This window comes from Pelobates fuscus, chromosome 11 (assembly GCF_036172605.1).
Source record: "Pelobates fuscus isolate aPelFus1 chromosome 11, aPelFus1.pri, whole genome shotgun sequence".
NCBI classification, from domain to species: Eukaryota; Metazoa; Chordata; class Amphibia; order Anura; family Pelobatidae; genus Pelobates; species Pelobates fuscus.
Window position 1 is genome coordinate 6,925,824 of NC_086327.1, and position 16,615 is coordinate 6,942,438.

At 44.3% G+C, this 16,615-nt stretch overlaps 1 protein-coding gene across 1 annotated transcript in view; it reads left to right on the top strand.

Annotated features, from left to right (window-relative positions):
- TMCO4 (transmembrane and coiled-coil domains 4) overlaps window positions 1-16,615 on the top strand; it is a 43,128-nt gene that overhangs the window by 1,603 nt on the left and 24,910 nt on the right. The window contains exons 2-5 of the mRNA XM_063435728.1: window positions 1,319-1,473; window positions 1,549-1,723; window positions 5,301-5,328; window positions 6,607-6,739. Coding sequence (XP_063291798.1) covers window positions 1,319-1,473; window positions 1,549-1,723; window positions 5,301-5,328; window positions 6,607-6,739 — 491 coding nt within the window. The remainder of the gene's footprint in view (window positions 1-1,318; window positions 1,474-1,548; window positions 1,724-5,300; window positions 5,329-6,606; window positions 6,740-16,615) is intronic.

Consider the following 16,615-nt stretch of genomic DNA (forward strand, 5'->3'; position numbering starts at 1 on the left):
TAACATTACTCATACTGTACCATAATAACCACATTAATAACATGACTCATATTGTGCAAGTATCAAACTGCTTGAGTTAAATGGGGAGATCCCCAGGACTCCAGGGAAGGAATCAACCCAAATCCTTTAATGTTCCATCAAAGATATAATGTTTGTGAAAAAATGTCAAGAAATGAGCATTTAGTTAGCCAAAAATGTCAACATATTCAGAGAGACAAAATCCATTATTTAGGAGGGAGAGAAGAGACACACAATGTGTCAGGACGGGTAAGGGACAGGGACTGTCAGAAACCTGTTACCCTGTTTGGGATCCTGTACCTTACTACGTGTCAAATTACAGTACGACCCTATGTTAGCCCTAGCACACTAAGAGATCTTACATTCATAGCAACAAATGAGTATGTGCTAAAATTTAAAGGGAAAGCACATGGAGAGACAAAACACGTAAACAAGGCTAGGTGTAAACCATATAAACACTCCCTCAGGTGTTCAAAATATCCAAACAGCCATAAACTACAGAATGCACACTATAATCACTTATTAGTAAAAAAAAATACAATGTATTATGTACATAACTAGTACCTCACAAATAATACAAAAATCAGAAAAAAAATGACAGTAGCAAGGGCAAATACAATAGCAAATAGTACAATACCAATAAAAGCTCCACACAGCCCTAGGACAGAAACACGAGGCACAAGACCCCCAACATTTCGGCAACCAACTGCTGCCTCTATAAAGAGGAAACAAAAGTGAGATAAGGTTATACAATGTTTGTTTTTACATTTTCAAGGATGTGAATTACCGGTATATTGTATATTAGATTGTCATGGCACAGCCTGGCATATTATGTAAATCATGGATTCCCATAACCCACAGTGTGCATGAGCAAACACTTATATTATTAGAATAGAAGATGTACATATTTAGCTCTGCTGCACTTCTCACCCTAGTTAATACAGTCTTAGCATTTTCAAGGGATGGGGATAGATACCAAAGTTGCCCAAATTCGTTAGGTACAGGAGCACCGGGTGCCTGAACTCCACCAACTTCAACTTCATTGTCCAAGTTATATGGATGGAAATCACTACCTCAAACATCCGTTTTATTGAACTGATTCCTAAATTCTGAAATCCAATTTACCACCAAAATAAAGATGGGTTCTCAGCTACTTCCTATCTTGTTAACAATATAAATTCAGTCCTTGAAACCAAACTAAATGACCTAGTAATGTTCTCATTTAAGAACTTGTATCACTGTTAATTCATCCACCTTCAGGATAAGAGCTCAGTTTGTTTTTGGTTTTTTTCCTGTACAGGTCGGTCGCCAGGGTTACGCCATAATGCAGTCAGAATCAGATGGAAAGGCAGAGGGCGCTGTATTGGGACAATCCCTGAGCGAACCGGGAAGGTTTGCATATGCAGGCCTGTGTGCTCTCTCATTGGCTCAGTTATTTCCTGAAAAAGAACAGAGGTGCGTTGTATATTGTGCAGTGCGTGACCGTGTCGTAAGTAAGATTTGAGTTTTATTCTCTTCCTCGTCTTTCAGGACCTTCTGCACTGAGTTTGTGGAAGAATTGGTGCGATGGCTCGATCTGTCCGTGTCAGTGGTTCCAGCAATGGTGGCATTTGCCAGTGGCTTTGGTGGTGAAGGAACTGAAACATTCACTCAGGTTTTAATGGGCGATTCAGTCTTGAAAACAAACCCAGCAATCATTACTCGGGTAAATCTATCTGCGATGTCGCTAGCCTTGGACGTAGCTTCCTGTGCTCGCGCGCTCTCTCTCTGTCTCTCTCTCTGTCTGTCTCTCTCTCTCTCTCTCTCTCTCTCTCTCTCTCTCTCTCTCTCTCTCTCTCTCTCTCTCTCTCTCTCTCTCTCTCTCGGCACGAATTTGTGAAGATGTTGGGGATTAAATATATATTTAGGAATATTTGCTACACTGCATAGAATAGCGAAATGGTGATCTTTTAATACTTGATATCCTGCGAATAGGGCTATTATTGGCAAGTGAGATTAAATGTGTGTTTTATTGCAATTTGTTCCCATTTGTGTATATACAGCTATTTAGTATCAGGAGAAATGATATAAATAAGATCTATGGGGCTTGTTTCCATTCTTGTCCCAATGTTTTATTGGCTAGCCACTACTCCCTAAAGTGCATGTTGCCAGTGTTAGCATATAGTGACTGTTTACTGACTGCAAACTTTCACAAGGCATATTATTATGATTATTATTGCCATTATGTAGCGCCAACAGATTCCGTAGCGCTTTTATGAGAGGGGGGATTTAACTATAAATAGGACAATTACAAATAAACTTACAGAAACAATAGGTTGAAGAGGACCCTGCTCAATCGAGCCTACATTCTATAGGAGGTGGGGTGTAAAACACATTAGGACAGGAATTTGCAATCAAATAAGGTGGGCTGCCCTTTAGGAGAGAGCAAGAGACAGGTATGTGAGGTAGAGGTTACTCTGGGAGGCCATAAGCTTTCCTAAAGAGATGGGTTTTAAGGCACTTCTTAAAGGATTGAAGACTAGGGGAGAGTCTGATGGCGGTAGGCAGGCTATTCCATAGGAAGGGAGCCGCCCGCGAGAAGTCCTGCAAGCGCGAGTTGGTCGTACGGGTGCGAACAATGGACAGGAGGTGGTCACGGGCAGAGCGGAGAGACCGAGAAGGGACATACCTATGAATCTGTGAAGAGATATAAGAGGGGCTAGAGTTGTTCAGTGCTTTATAGGTGTGAGTTAGTACCTCAAATTGACTCCTATAAGATACAGGAAGCCAATGTAAGCACGGACAGAGGTGTGAAGTGTGAGAAAACCGACTAGAGAGGAAATTCAGTCTGGCGGCAGTGTTCAATATGGACTGTAGCGGTGCAGTACGGCTTTTGGGAAGACCAATCAGGAGAGGGTTACAGTAATCCATGCGGGAGATTACCAGAGCATGGACAAGCTCCTTGCGTAAGAAAGATAGCATCTACAGGATTTGGCAACATACTGGATGTGAGGCTCAAAGGTGAGGCCAGAATCAAATATGACACCAAGACAGTGCGCTTGCAAGGATGGACTTATGTGGATACCACTAACTTGAAGGGAGAGCGAAAGAGGAGGATCAGTATTAGGAGGCAAGACAAGGAGCTCAGTTTTAGAGAGATTGAGTTTCAGAAAGTGGGAGGACATCCAGTCAGAGATGGAAGAAAGGCAAGCAGTGGAGAGAGATCTGATAAGGTGGGATGGGACAGGATCGAATAGGCAAGTGGTGGGGCGAGAGGAACAAAGACGTGCAGCCACCTCTTGGTCAGTACCCAGGGAGAAAGTCTGAAAGGTAGGAAAGGCATGATCTACGTGTGGTTGAGAGAGAGAACAGCAGGGTGGGGATAATTTTTTCCTTAGCTGTTCAATCTTGTCGGTAAAGTAGCATGCAAAGCTATTGACTGTAAGGTTACTTTGGGGGGTGGCCACAGCAGGGCGGAGAATAGAGTTAATGGTGTCAAAGAGACGCCTGGGATTGCGGGAGCATGAACTAATGAGAGAGGAAAAGTAGGACTGTTTGGCGAGGGCAAGGGCTGTGCTGTATGAAAGCAACATGAATCTATAATGGAGAAAGTCTGCCTGGGTGCGAGACTTCCTCCAGGAGCATTCAGCACAACGGGAGCAACTCTGCAGATAGCGTGTTGTTTGGAGCGGTGCTGCAGCGTTCAAGGCAGAGGTGAGGCTAGTGTTATATGTGGAGATGGCCAGTGAAGGACAGGAGAGGGAAGGGATGGATAGAAGTTATGAATCAATATCAGCTGACAGCTGCTGGAGGTCAAGAGATTTAAGGTTCCTCCTGAGTTGAGGGGGGTTGGGCGAGGGGATACTCGAGAGCAAATGATCTATATATCCAGCTGCCTTATGTGAGTGCGCATGCTCAGGGCAGTGTGAGATTGCTATGGTGACAAGTGCACTGTGCCGATATAGGAGTGTGATGTCCCGTAGCGTGCCGGTCCTATTTTTTTAAATTGAGGTCTGTATGCTGCCGTATTCTGCTTGTGTTATTTTTACTGCAGTTGCTTTGTATCGTTGTATTTGTCCATATATGAGCTATTATATTGTATATATTCATTAATAGTTTATGGTATTGTGTATGATATGTATGAATGTGGGCTGTGTATGAGGGCTACTTATGGAATTGTGTGTGGATAGATATGTCACATTGTGTGTTTGGTAGTGTGTGTATGTGTGGGCTGTTTGGGGTATTGCATGTGAGAGGCTGCATGTGGGGTTGTGTGTATGTGTCTGGATTGTTAGTGGTGTTGCGTTTGTGCAAATTGTGTGTATGTTTGTTTGTGGGCTGTTTCTATTATTTGTATGAGGGGAGGGTTATTGTGCATTTCTGTGCATATTTAGCAGTGTGGGTGGCTTCCCTGGGTTCCAGTGGGGACCAGGCTGGCCAGGTACAGGAGCTGCAACAGCAGCTGTGGGCTGCTCTACTACAGTATGGATTCCCATTTACAAGTGCTGGAATGAAGTGATCTGAGATCAGTTTCTCTACGTGCTGCAAAGTATAAATTGAGGATTGTCCTTCACTACCTCTTCGTATTAGCAGATATCTGGTACTCCTGATAGGCCAGAGCCTGTTTGGCTCTAGCAGCCTTGAGTGCCGTGCATAGACACCTTGAGTGCCGTGCATAGACACCTTGAGTGCCGTGCAAAGACACCTTGAGTGCCGTGCATGGCACTAGTGCCGTAGGTTGCCTACCCCTGGTCTAGAGCATGCCGTTGGTTTCCACAGTGACTGCTCCACTTTTTTGAGAGTTTTGATGCAGAATTGCTCTTATACAGAACTCCACTTGTGACTCTGTTTGGGGCATTATTCATAGTAAGAATTACCTTTCTCCGCCACTTGTTTCCCGGGCACCTGGGAGCTGATGTAAAACGTCCGCTATCTGTTCCTAAATTCAGACTAAAACAAGTTGGAGCATTTTCCAAATTCAGCTATTTTGGCCTAGATTTTAAATAGTTTTTTTAGTTCAGTACAATTCAGTCTTTAGTGAATATACTTTATTTGTAGGTCTTATTTTAAGCAGCATTCCACAATGTGGTCATCTTTAGACAATATTGGTTGTAAAGCCAGCACAATTCACTGTTTTCTGAATGTACCCCATCATCTGTTTTCAGGAATGGAGATAAATGAGACTGGCTGTGGAGGGGCTGGGATACAAGATTCATATTTCCTGTTATTTTAACATCCTAGATAAAAGGTGAACTGTTTTATTTTTACTGTATATTAATCTCCTATATTCTATTTCTTTATAGGATCTGGTTTCTTTCTGCCTCAGGGAGGGTGAGTGTTGTGTGATTTTTTTTTTTTTAAACAAAATTTTAACGCAAATATTGGAGTCTTAAACTGTACGATTGACATTAACTCCTGACCCATTTTATTTCCCCGTCCCACATTTTGACATGTGAAGGAATAATCTTTGCATTCGCCATTCAAAATGTTACATCTGTGAGCATGCACATTACTTTAGAAGGATGTATGATGCTTTCTTCTCTGGCACTCAAAGGGTTAGTGCTTTAGGAAGCAGTGCATTGTTTGCCTCTCTGGCACTCGAAGGATTAAATGGTTCCCCCCCAGCCGTGCCCATTAAGCCGCTGTTTCTTCCAGCCGAGCAGCACTAAAACCTGTGATTGACTGAGCTGTTCGTTTCACAGAAGTGAAGTGATAATTGGTTCGATACAGTAAACGCACTGTGAGCACAAAACCCAATTCTTGGGTTTTCCGATTGGGTAGAAATCTGTAGTTTTTTGTTTATTTTTTGTTATTTAAATGCAAATTCTGAAGGTGGTGTGTTTTTATGGCAGTTTTGTTGTAGAAATAGAAATAAACATAACATATGTCAGTCCTCTGCAGCTCTGGCGTCCTGTGCCTCTGATACTGCATGATGCGCAATACTCTAAAACAAACAACGGGTAGTCTCATTAATGATATTGTGCTATCCAGACTGCTAGTAAATTCACAGGTTCTATATCATTCTTAAAGGGCCATGTTAAGCATCATAACCACCCTGTTTTATTGGATAGGGTACACTGCGGATATTCACAAACGGGTTCACTTGTCAACTGAGTGTCACCTTTCAGCTGTTCAAAATAAAGTCTGATTTTGTTATTTTGTATTTATACTTAAATTCAGTAACTGCTAAAATCAGGCGAATCTCTATATATCTGTGTTGATTTGGTGATTCCCTTTAGCTATTTGCTCTCATTTCTCAGATTCAGATCGGGGATATTGCATCCATTCATCTGAGCCCCCCTAACCCTAACTTGCCATAGTGATTGCATATTAGCTCAATAGAAGGCAATTAACTGATCACATTTTTACAGATAATTTGGTGAATAAACTCATGTAGTGTGATCTCCTCCGGTGCTGTAATCTCAGCCCCTGTTCTTCTACACCAAACGTGTGTTGGCAGATCTGCTCATAACCGCATTCATTGAAGAAAATGAATGATGAAAGAGGATCAAATCCTTGGGATTTGCAGCTGGAATAGAATCATGAATGTTAAATCAATTCCTAGAAGTTCTTGAGAATCTATAACTGATTTATTATTCTAACAAACAGGATATTATGACGCTAGAAGCCGCGTCCTCATCTCACACGTGTCGTGGCTGCTGCGTGTCCCACCAGAGACTATGGAAATCTGTGAGGAATCCCTATTGAAGAGTCTGAAGCAGTACACGGATAAACCCTCAGAGTAAGAACCTGGAAAGGGGCACTGGGGTAAAAGGTACACCCCAAAATCTAGATCCCAGTATGTGTTTTCTCTCTTTCCAGGATCCCATATCTTTCCTGGGTCCCATATGTTTCCAGGGTCCCATATCCTTCCTGTACCATATCCTTCCAGGGTCCCATATCCTTCCTGTCCCATATCCTTCCTGTACCATATCCTTCCTGTACCATATCCTTCCAGGGTCCCATATTCTTCCTGTACCATATCCTTCCAGGGTCCCTTATACTTCCAGGGTCCCATATGCTTCCTGTACCATATCCTTCCAGGGTCCCTTATACTTCCTGTACCATATCCTTCCAGGGTCCCATATACTTCCTGGGTCCCATATCCTTCCTGTTCCATATCCTTCCAGGGTCCCATATCCTTCCAGGGTTCCATATCCTTCCTGTACCATATCCTTCCAGGGTCCCATATACTTCTTGTACCATATCCTTCCAGAGTTTTATATCCTTCCTGTACCATACCCTTCCAGGGTTACATATCCTTCCAGGGTCCCATATCCTTCCTGTCCCATATCCTTCCAGGGTCCCATATAATTCCTGTACCATATCCTTCCAGGCTCCCTTATACTTCCTGTGCCATATCCTTCCAGACTCCAACATACTTCCTGTACCATATCCTTCCAGGGTTCCATATCCTTCCTGTACCATATCCTTCCAGGGTCCCATATCCTTGCTGTACAATATCCTTCCAGGGTCTCATATCCTTGCTGTACCATATCCTTCCAGGGTCCCATATCCTTGCTGTACCATATCCTTCCAGGGTTCCATATCCTTCCAGGGTTCCATATCCTTCCTGTACCATATCCTTCCAGCGTCCCATATCCTTCCTGTCCCATATCCTTCCAGGGTCCCATATCCTTCCAGGGTCCCATATCCTTCCTTCACCATATCCTTCCAGGGTTCCATATCCTTCCTGTACCATATCCTTCCAGCGTCCCATATCCTTCCTGTACCATATCCTTCCTGTACCATATCCTTCCAGGGTCCCATATCCTTCCTGTACCATATCCTTCCAGGGTTCCATATCCTTCCTGTAGCATATCCTTCCAGGGTCCCATATCCTTCCTGTACCATATCCTTCCAGGGTCCCATATCCTTCCTGTACCATATCCTTCCAGGGTCCCATATCCTTGCTGTACCATATCCTTCCAGGGTTCCATATCCTTCCAGGGTTCCATATCCTTCCTGTACCATATCCTTCCAGCGTCCCATATCCTTCCTGTACCATATCCTTCCAGGGTCCCATATCCTTCCAGGGTCCCATATCCTTCCTTCACCATATCCTTCCAGGGTTCCATATCCTTCCTGTACCATATCCTTCCAGCGTCCCATATCCTTCCTGTACCATATCCTTCCTGTACCATATCCTTCCAGGGTCCCATATCCTTCCAGGGTCCCATATCCTTCCAGGGTCCCATATCCTTCCTGTACCATATCCTTCCAGGGTCCCATATCCTTCCTGTACCATATCCTTCCAGGGTTCCATATCCTTCCTGTAGCATATCCTTCCAGGGTCCCATATCCTTCCTGTACCATATCCTTCCAGGGTCCCATATCCTTCCAGGGTTCCATATCCTTCCAGGGTTCCATATCCTTCCTGTACCATATCCTTCCTGTACCATATCCTTCCACGGTCCCATATCCTTCCACGGTCCCATATCCTTGCTGTACCATATCCTTCCAGGGTTCCATATCCTTGCTGTACCATATCCTTCCAGGGTCCCATATCCTTCCTGTACCATATCCTTCCTGTACCATATCCTTCCAGGGTCCAATATCCTTCCTGTACCATATCCTCCAGGGTCCCATATCCTTCCTGTACCATATCCTTCCAGGGTTCCATATCCTTCCTGTACCATATCCTTCCAGGGTCCCATATCCTTCCTGTACCATATCCTTCCAGGGTCCCATATCCTTCCTGTACCATATCCTTCCAGGGTCCCATATCCTTCCAGGGTCCCATATCCTTCCTGTACCATATCCTTCCTGTACCATATCCTTCCAGGGTCCCATATCCTTCCTGTACCATATCCTTCCTGTACCATATCCTTCCAGGGTCCCATATCCTTCCTGTACCATATCCTCCAGGGTCCCATATCCTTCCTGTACCATATCCTTCCAGGGTTCCATATCCTTCCTGTAGCATATCCTTCCTGTACCATATCCTTCCAGGGTCCCATATCCTTCCTGTACCATATCCTTCCAGGGTCCCATATCCTTCCTGTACCATATCCTTCCAGGGTCCCATATCCTTGCTGTACAATATCCTTCCAGGGTCCCATATCCTTCCAGGGTCCCATATCCTTCCAGGGTCCCATATCCTTCCAGGGTCCCATATCCTTCCAGGGTCCCATATCCTTCCAGGGTCCCATATCCTTCCGGTACCATATCCTTCCAGGGTCCCATATCCTTGCTATACCATATCCTTCCGGTACCATATCCTTCCAGGGTCCCATATCCTTTCTGTACCATATCCTTCCAGGGTCCCATATCCTTCCGGTACCATATCCTTCCAGGGTCCCATATCCTTGCTGTACCATATCCTTCCAGGGTCCCATATCCTTCCTGTACCATATCCTTCCAGGGTTCCATATCCTTCCTGTAGCATATCCTTCCTGTACCATATCCTTCCAGGGTCCCATATCCTTCCTGTACCATATCCTTCCAGGGTCCCATATCCTTCCTGTACCATATCCTTCCAGGGTCCCATATCCTTGCTGTACAATATCCTTCCAGGGTCCCATATCCTTCCAGGGTCCCATATCCTTCCAGGGTCCCATATCCTTCCAGGGTCCCATATCCTTCCAGGGTCCCATATCCTTCCAGGGTCCCATATCCTTCCAGGGTCCCATATCCTTCCAGGGTCCCATATCCTTCCGGTACCATATCCTTCCAGGGTCCCATATCCTTGCTATACCATATCCTTCCGGTACCATATCCTTCCAGGGTCCCATATCCTTTCTGTACCATATCCTTCCAGGGTCCCATATCCTTCCGGTACCATATCCTTCCAGGGTCCCATATCCTTGCTGTACCATATCCTTCCAGGGTCCCATATCCTTCCTGTACCATATCCTTCCAGGGTCCCATATCCTTCCTGTACCATATCCTTCCAGGGTCCCATATCCTTCCTGTACCATATCCTTCCAGGGTCCCATATCCTTCCTGTACCATATCCTTCCAGGGTCCCATATCCTTCCTGTACCATATCCTTCCTGTACCATATCCTTCCTGTACCATATCCTTCCTGTACCATATCCTTCCTGTACCATATCCTTCCAGGGTCCCATATCCTTCCTGTACCATATCCTTCCAGGGTCCCATATCCTTCCTGTAACATATCCTTCCAGGGTTCCATATCCTTCCTGTAGCATATGCTTCCAGGGTCCCATATCCTTCCTGTACCATATCCTTCCAGGGTCCCATATCCTTCCTGTACCATATCCTTCCAGGGTCCCATATCCTTCCAGGGTTCCATATCCTTCCAGGGTCCCATATCCTTCCTGTACCATATCTTTTCAGGGTCCCATATCCTTGCTGTACCATATCCTTCCGGTACCATATCCTTCCAGGGTCCCATATCCTTCCTGTACCATATCCTTCCAGGGTCCCATATCCTTCCTGTCCCATATCCTTCCTGTCCCATATCCTTCCTGTACCATATCCTTCCTGTACCATATCCTTCCAGGGTCCCATATCCTTCCTGTACCATATCCTTCCAGGGTCCCATATCCTTCCTGTACCATATCCTTCCAGGGTCCCATATCCTTGCTGTACCATATCCTTCCTGTACCATATCCTTCCAGGGTCCCATATCCTTCCAGGGTCCCATATCCTTCCTTCACCATATCCTTCCAGGGTTCCATATCCTTCCTGTACCATATCCTTCCAGCGTCCCATATCCTTCCTGTACCATATCCTTCCTGTACCATATCCTTCCAGGGTCCCATATCCTTCCAGGGTCCCATATCCTTCCAGGGTCCCATATCCTTCCTGTACCATATCCTTCCAGGGTCCCATATCCTTCCTGTACCATATCCTTCCAGGGTTCCATATCCTTCCTGTAGCATATCCTTCCAGGGTCCCATATCCTTCCTGTACCATATCCTTCCAGGGTCCCATATCCTTCCAGGGTTCCATATCCTTCCAGGGTTCCATATCCTTCCTGTACCATATCCTTCCTGTACCATATCCTTCCACGGTCCCATATCCTTCCACGGTCCCATATCCTTGCTGTACCATATCCTTCCAGGGTTCCATATCCTTGCTGTACCATATCCTTCCAGGGTCCCATATCCTTCCTGTACCATATCCTTCCTGTACCATATCCTTCCAGGGTCCAATATCCTTCCTGTACCATATCCTTCCAGGGTCCCATATCCTTCCTGTACCATATCCTTCCAGGGTTCCATATCCTTCCTGTACCATATCCTTCCTGTACCATATCCTTCCTGTACCATATCCTTCCAGGGTCCCATATCCTTCCTGTACCATATCCTTCCTGTACCATATCCTTCCAGGGTCCCATATCCTTCCTGTACCATATCCTCCAGGGTCCCATATCCTTCCTGTACCATATCCTTCCAGGGTTCCATATCCTTCCTGTAGCATATCCTTCCTGTACCATATCCTTCCAGGGTCCCATATCCTTCCTGTACCATATCCTTCCAGGGTCCCATATCCTTCCTGTACCATATCCTTCCAGGGTCCCATATCCTTGCTGTACAATATCCTTCCAGGGTCCCATATCCTTGCTGTACAATATCCTTCCAGGGTCCCATATCCTTCCAGGGTCCCATATCCTTCCAGGGTCCCATATCCTTCCAGGGTCCCATATCCTTCCAGGGTCCTATATCCTTCCGGTACCATATCCTTCCAGGGTCCCATATCCTTGCTATACCATATCCTTCCGGTACCATATCCTTCCAGGGTCCCATATCCTTTCTGTACCATATCCTTCCAGGGTCCCATATCCTTCCGGTACCATATCCTTCCAGGGTCCCATATCCTTGCTGTACCATATCCTTCCAGGGTCCCATATCCTTCCTGTACCATATCCTTCCAGGGTCCCATATCCTTCCTGTACCATATCCTTCCAGGGTCCCATATCCTTCCTGTACCATATCCTTCCAGGGTCCCATATCCTTCCTGTACCATATCCTTCCAGGGTCCCATATCCTTCCTGTACCATATCCTTCCTGTACCATATCCTTCCTGTACCATATCCTTCCAGGGTCCCATATCCTTCCTGTACCATATCCTTCCAGGGTCCCATATCCTTCCTGTAACATATCCTTCCAGGGTTCCATATCCTTCCTGTAGCATATGCTTCCAGGGTCCCATATCCTTCCTGTACCATATCCTTCCAGGGTCCCATATCCTTCCAGGGTCCCATATCCTTCCTGTACCATATCCTTCCAGGGTCCCATATCCTTGCTGTACCATATCCTTCCAGGGTTCCATATCCTTCCAGGGTCCCATATCCTTCCTGTACCATATCCTTCCAGGGTCCCATATCCTTGCTGTACCATATCCTTCCGGTACCATATCCTTCCAGGGTCCCATATCCTTCCAGGGTCCCATATCCTTCCTGTACCATATCCTTCCAGGGTTCCATATCCTTCCTGTACCATATCCTTCCAGGGTCCCATATCCTTCCAGGGTCCCATATCCTTCCTGTACCATATCCTTCCAGGGTTCCATATCCTTCCTGTAGCATATCCTTCCAGGGTCCCATATCCTTCCAGGGTCCCATATCCTTCCAGGTTCCCATATCCTTCCAGGTTCCCATATCCTTCCAGGGTCCCATATCCTTCCAGGGTCCCATATCCTGTCAGGGTCCCATATCCTTCCTGTACCATATCCTTCCAGGTTCCCATATCCTTCCAAGGTCCCATATCCTTCCAGGGTTCCATATCCTTCCTGTACCATATCCTTCCAAGGTCCCATATCCTTCCTGTACCATATCCTTCCAGGGTCCCATATCCTTCCTGTCCCATATAATTCATGTACCAGGGTCCCATGGCTTCCTGGGTCCCATATACTTCCAGGGGAGAAGGAATCAGGCCGTAATTAAACATCATACATAAAATGTAAACAATAGCTTGAGAAAGGCCTCACAGGTCGAAACGTTGCTGTTTGACATTTGGTTCAAATATAAAATTGCCTTCTTGAACCTTAGAGTGCCTAAACCTCTTTCTATTGTTTACATATTGTACCTGGGACCTGGTGCTGGGTGCAGGTTTAGCGGCACCCTGGCTCATATTGATGGGATTGAGTGCAGTTCCTAACTCATTTTAGAAAAACATCGGACATAGGCATGCATAGGGTTAATCCTCCTAACCTGCTGGATGATGGCTGAAAGGGTTAATTCTGCTAATCTGCTCGATGATGGCTGGAAGGGTTAAGCCTCCTTCTTACCTGCTAGTTGATGTCTGGAAGGGTTAATTCTGCTAACCTGCTAGTTGATGGCTGGAAGGGTTAATCCTTCTAACCTGCTAGTTGATGGCTGGGTGCCACTGTGCTACCTGTATTTTACTCAGCAATCTCTGTAACCTGACTGTGACTCCCCATTAATAGGCTTTAATGTTGTCTGTTTCCACTTTCTATTCCCTGTGTTTATCACTTGTAAACAGTTAGTGTCAGCATTCATCATTCTGCCCCTCATTGATCTGCGCATTATCTCTGCTTTATAGCAGCTCTGGTGTAATTGCACTCAATTCTGGGAGGGAGGGAGGGGGCGTTAAGAAAACTCAGAATTCATTCCACAAGGATTCAGTATAAACACGCAAAGGAATGGAAAGAGTTAAAGTGAGGAGCAATGAGCCAGGTGTGTTTGCAGGATTACTCTGTGTTTATTATCGGCAGACAGATCTGTGGCTGATACCAACTCAGATCACATCTCAGGCCTCACCTAGAATGCAGCATCCGGAACTGGAGACAGTGTCCTCAGAAAGACATAATTTAGGATATACGAGATATCCACAGAAGGGTTACTAAACTGTCACAGGGTCTGCAATCTAATTCATAACATCATAACTATTCCATGGGAGTGTCATAGAACCTGACATGCCAGGGATTTACCAAAGTGCAATTAACTCTATAGAACAATAGGCCAGACTCTGAATGTAGGGATAATGTCAGGTAATACTTCTTAACAAAGAATTGTAGATGCACAGACTAGCCTTACAGTTGGCACAGAGTCCAAGGAGGAGTGAAATAGAAATAAGAAGTTTAAATAAAATGAAATTAAACACTGCTGTGCTTTTTAGGAAATAAAACCAAGAATAAGCGTTGTAGGTTTATAACGTATCGTTTAGCCAGTGATCTCTACGTGATTTATTATATCGCTGTTAGTTATAACGTATCGTTTAGCCAGTTACCTCTATGTCATTTATTATATCACTATGAGTTATAACGTATCGTTTAGCCAGTGATCTCTACGTGATTTATTATATCACTATGAGTTATAACGTATCGTTTAGCCAGTGATTTCTACGTGATTTATTATATCGCTATGAGTTATAACGTATCGTTTAGCCAGTGATCTCTACGTGATTTATTATATCACTATGAGTTATAACGTATCGTTTAGCCAGTGATCTCAACGTGATTTATTATATCGCTATGAGTTATAACGTATCGTTTAGCCAGTGATCTCTACATGATTTATTATATCGCTGTGAGTTATAACGTATCGTTTAGCCAGTGACCTCTACGTGATTTATTATATCACTATGAGTTATAACGTATCGTTTAGCCAGTGATCTCTACGTGATTTATTATATCGCTATGAGTTATAACGTATCATTTAGCCAGTGATCTCTACGTGATTTATTATATCACTATGAGTTATAACGTATCGTTTAGCCAGTGATCTCTACGTGATTTATTATATCACTGAGTTATAACGTATCGTTTAGCCAGTGATCTCTACGTGATTTATTATATCGCTATGAGTTATAACGTATCGTTTAGCCAGTGATCTCTACATGATTTATTATATCGCTGTGAGTTATAACGTATCGTTTAGCCAGTGACCTCTACGTGATTTATTATATCACTATGAGTTATAACGTATTGTTTAGCCAGTGATCTCTATGTTATTTATTATATCGCTATGAGTTATAATGTATCGTTTAGCCAGTGATCTCTACGTGATTTATTATATCGCTGTGAGTTATAACGTATCGTTTAGCCAGTGATCTCTACGTGATTTATTATATCGCTATGAGTTATAACGTATTGTTTAGCCAGTGATCTCTATGTTATTTATTATATCGCTATGAGTTATAACGTATCGTTTAGCCAGTGATCTCTACATGATTTATTATATCGCTGTGAGTTATAACGTATCGTTTAGCCAGTGACCTCTACGTGATTTATTATATCACTATGAGTTATAACGTATCGTTTAGCCAGTGATCTCTACGTGATTTATTATATCACTGAGTTATAACGTATCGTTTAGCCAGTGATCTCTACGTGATTTATTATATCGCTATGAGTTATAACGTATTGTTTAGCCAGTGATCTCTATGTTATTTATTATATCGCTATGAGTTATAATGTATCGTTTAGCCAGTGATCTCTACGTGATTTATTATATCGCTGTGAGTTATAACGTATCGTTTAGCCAGTGATCTCTACGTGATTTATTATATCGCTATGAGTTATAACGTATTGTTTAGCCAGTGATCTCTATGTTATTTATTATATCGCTATGAGTTATAATGTATCGTTTAGCCAGTTATCTCTACGTGATTTATTATATCGCTATGAGTTATAACGTATCGTTTAGCCAGTGATCTCTATGGGATTTATTATATCGCAGCAAGTTATAAAGTATCGTAATTAGGGATCGACCGATTTTTGAGAGCCGATACTGATAATCTGTGAATTTTCAGGCCGATACCGATATTCTATACATTTACCGTTTAAAAAAATAAAAAGTAACAATTTTAACACAAATCTACTGTTAACTGAACATGTTTAATTTTTTTGCAAATCTTTTTTTTTATTAAGTGTTAAATGCACAAAATATACATGCCGGTCAGATTTTTTTATGTTTTAAAGAATATTTAGTTTCCTCTCCCCTCTCTGTCCCATAGTGTACCTATCCCCTCCCTGTCCCGTTTTATTCCTCTCCTATCCCTTCCCTGTCCCTTAGTGTACCTATCCCTTCCCTGTCCCTTTGTATTCCTCTCCCCTCCCTTCCCTGTCCCTTAGTGTACCTCTACCTTCCCTGTCCCTTTGTATTCCTCTCCCCTCCCTTCCCTGTCCGTTAGTGTTCCTATTCCCTCCCTGTCCCTTAGTATTCATCTCCCCTCCCTTCCCTGTCCCTTAGTGTACCTATCCCTTCCCTGTCCCTTTGTATTCCTCTCCCCTCCCTTCCCTGTCCGTTAGTGTTCCTATTCCCTCCCTGTCCCTTAGTATTCCTCTCCCCTCCCTTCCCTGTCCCTTAGTGTACCTATCCCTTCCCTGTCACTTAGTGTTCCTCTCCCCTCACCTCCCTTCCCTGTCCCTTAGTGTAACTTTCCCCTCCCTGTCCCTTAGAGTTCCTCTCCCCTCCCTGTCCCTAAGTGTTCCTCTCCCCTCACCTCCCTTCCCTGTCCCTTAGTGTACCTTTCCCCTCCCTGTCCCTTAGAGATTTTATCTCCCCTCACCTTCCTTCCCTGTCTTTTAGTGGTCCTTTCCCTTACCTGGTGTGCCTCATTACCTCTCTTGTAGCGTGGCGAGCATAGCGGACCACGGTACAGGAGCTTCACTTTCCTGTACCCGGCTGGACTCACAGGAAGTGCTCTCTCATTGAGCACTTCCTGTCAGTCCTGCTAGGTTC